This window comes from Octopus bimaculoides, chromosome 6 (assembly GCF_046866305.1).
Source record: "Octopus bimaculoides isolate indiv1 chromosome 6, ASM4686630v1, whole genome shotgun sequence".
Classification (NCBI taxonomy): Eukaryota; Metazoa; Mollusca; class Cephalopoda; order Octopoda; family Octopodidae; genus Octopus; species Octopus bimaculoides.
Genome location: NC_142933.1, coordinates 53,422,114 through 53,425,181, shown reverse-complemented (window position 1 = coordinate 53,425,181; position 3,068 = coordinate 53,422,114). Strand labels below are relative to the sequence as shown.

General features: G+C 33.7%; 1 protein-coding gene across 1 annotated transcript; it reads right to left on the bottom strand.

Annotated features, from left to right (window-relative positions):
* Positions 1-1,009: 1,009 nt before the first annotated feature.
* LOC106873035 (uncharacterized) lies at positions 1,010-2,026 on the bottom strand. Its single transcript, XM_014920242.1, has one exon. The coding sequence runs from the start codon at positions 2,024-2,026 to the stop codon at positions 1,010-1,012; it is 1,017 nt and encodes a 338-aa protein (XP_014775728.1).
* Positions 2,027-3,068: the final 1,042 nt, after the last annotated feature.

Here is a 3,068-nt window from a genome sequence, read left to right as displayed (position 1 = left end):
CTTGGTATGATGAAAAAAGGGATGTCAGAAATATATTGATAAGATACCAGGGGAACCATGTCTCAGAGAAATCCAAAAGATTGTTCTGACAAATACTGCCCACATCTTTAGAAAAACCCAATCCATTTCAACGCCTGTTATATTATATGAAGTTATTTCACTACCTCCTCTCCCCAAGCTATCAGTCATTCTGTAACATCTCTTATCCATCACTGGACCCAGGACGCTGGGTGTGCTTCGGCACCTGGCTGTAACAAAGATGCAGATTAAAAGTAAATAATAATAATAGTAATAATAATAATAATAATAATAATAATAATAATAATAATAATAATAATAATAATAATAATAATAATAATAATAATAATAATAAAATAGTGTAAATTAAACAATTTTGATTAAATGATAATTATTCATTGGACGATATTTAAATTTTCCGTGAATTTTTTCACGGGTCCAGCGAGTTTTTTATTATCATCATCATCATCATCATCATCATCATCATCATCATCATCATCATTATTATTATTATTATTATTATTATTATTATTATTATTCAGTAGTTTTATTTTTATAACGTGCTTTCACTTCACTACCGAGCGCAGCTCTGTGCGCCTTGGGTATGTGATGTGGTTTGCTGTGGTGCTCTTATGGTTACTGTATTGAAAGTGTTTTGCGCACAGCACACATCCTACGCGAAACACTTTCAATACAGTAACCATAAGAGCACCACAGCAAACCACAGCACATACCCAAGGCGCACAGAGCTGCGCTCGGTAGTGAAGTGAAAGCACGTTATAAAAATGATAAAACTACTGGATAATAATAATAATAACAACAATAATAATAATAATAATAATAATAATAATAATAATAATAATAATAATAATAATAATAATAATAATAATAACAATGAATATATATATATACGTGTGTATATATTAATATGTATATTTGCACACATATGTATATTAAATTATTGTGTGAAAGTATATGTTAAACATATCCGTTACAGCACTTCTCTATATACAATGTTTCTAATGTAGGTGATTCCCCTTCCGCGATCTTGAGTGGATTCGTTTTGAGGTATCATTTTAACCCTCACACTGTTCATCGCCCTTGCTCTTGAAAGAGCTGCGTAAAGCTGACCATGAGTGAAGCATGGCTGTGGCAAGTGTATGCCAACTTCATCGAATGTTTGCCCCTGTGCTTTATTGATTGTCATAGAATAGGACAGACGAACCGGGAACTGGGTCTGATGCAGAATGAATGGAATGTTTGCATCGCTTCGAATAAGTTTGATTCTTGGAATCAGTAGTCTCATGTGAGAATGAAATCCACTTATAACTGACGCTTCGATGCAATGCTTATGAAGCTGAAGGACTTCCAAGCGAGTTCCGTTGTACGGAAGTATAATAATTGTTCCAGCTTTTAAGTTGAGGTGATGAAGAGGCATTCCAGAATGTGTAAGATAGTTTATAAACTTCATGGGATAATTCTGAGCTTCTTCTTCATTAGCGGAAGTTACTGAATTGGTGCTTAGATATGTTTTAGTTTCAGTGTGAAATCTACTTAGAATTTCTTCATTTACTGCTAAGCAGTCTGAATTTTTAGGGGATAAGGTTACTCTATTTTTCATTTCTTCTGTTGTACAATTGTCAAATATATCAGATACCGAAGAATTGTTGCATATGCATGCCCCACGAATATCAATAGTATCTTCTGCAAGATTATCAAGAGAGCTTTGAAGAAATCCACTTCCAAGTTGTAGTAGCAATCTCGAAAAATCTTGTTCATTTGCATTTGTTCTCCTCAATTTTGATGTAAGTTGCATTTGATGAAAATTATCCCACATAGAGGAGCGTTTGAGGCAGGCATCAAGTACAGCAGCAGGAGGAACTCTGGGAACAACTGGAAGAACTTGTCTAAAATCTCCTCCTGGTACATTAATTTTCCCACCAAATATACTATTACTATTCATATCTCTTAAATAATTATCTATAGCTTTCAGAGTATAAACTGGCATCGTTGAAGTTTCGTCAATAATGAAGACTTTTATTCGTCTAAGGATGTCTCCTTGATCAGAATTTGGTGGAACATTGCACACACTTGTTTCATTCAAAGGAACTGGAAGTTTGAATATACTGTGAAGAGTTTTACCACCTTTCAAGAGTGTTGCAGTAATGCCAGTCCAGAAGCCAAGGGAAATAACTCGAATTTAATCTTGACTTATCTCTCTTAGCGTGACAAACACCGACGGTACAAGCATATTAATATATAGATAGTAATGGTTTCAAATTTTGGAATAAGGCCAGCAATTTCGGGTAAAGGTTAAGTCGATTGCATCGACCCCAGTCCTCAACTGGTATTTATTTTATCGTTCACGAAAGGATGAAAGATAAGGTCAACCTCGGTGGAATTTGAACTCAGAAATGCTGAGCATTTTTGCCCGGCAGGCTAATGATTTTGCCACCTCGTCGCCTTAATGATGATGATGATGATGATGATGATGATGATGATAATAATAATAATAATAATAATAATAATAATAATAATAATAATAATAATAATAATAATAATAATAATAAACTTTCAAAATACAAAGACCTGGAAATAGAGATAACTCGAATGTGGAATCTAAAAACAGAAACAATTCCTATCATAGTAGGTGCCTTAGGTATAATAAAAAAATATTCAGACAAATACATAACAAAAACACCAGGACTTACAAATATATATAACATACAGAAAATTGCACTACTGGGTACTGCACACATTCTACGCAAAACACTTTCAATACAGTAAACATAAGAGCACCACAGCAAACCACAGCACATACCCAAGGCGCACAGAGCTGCGCTCGGTAGTGAAGTGAAAGCACGTTATAAAAATAAAACTACTGAATAATAATAATAATAATAATAATCGATCAATTATACGTCTTTAATTCCAGGATCGTAAAAAGAGGACAAAAAAATACAATCCCTTAAAATTTGCAATAGGAAGAATTTGGAGTATGTGAAGGTCGTGCCCACAATAAATAACTGGTGCATTGGGAACAAACAGTA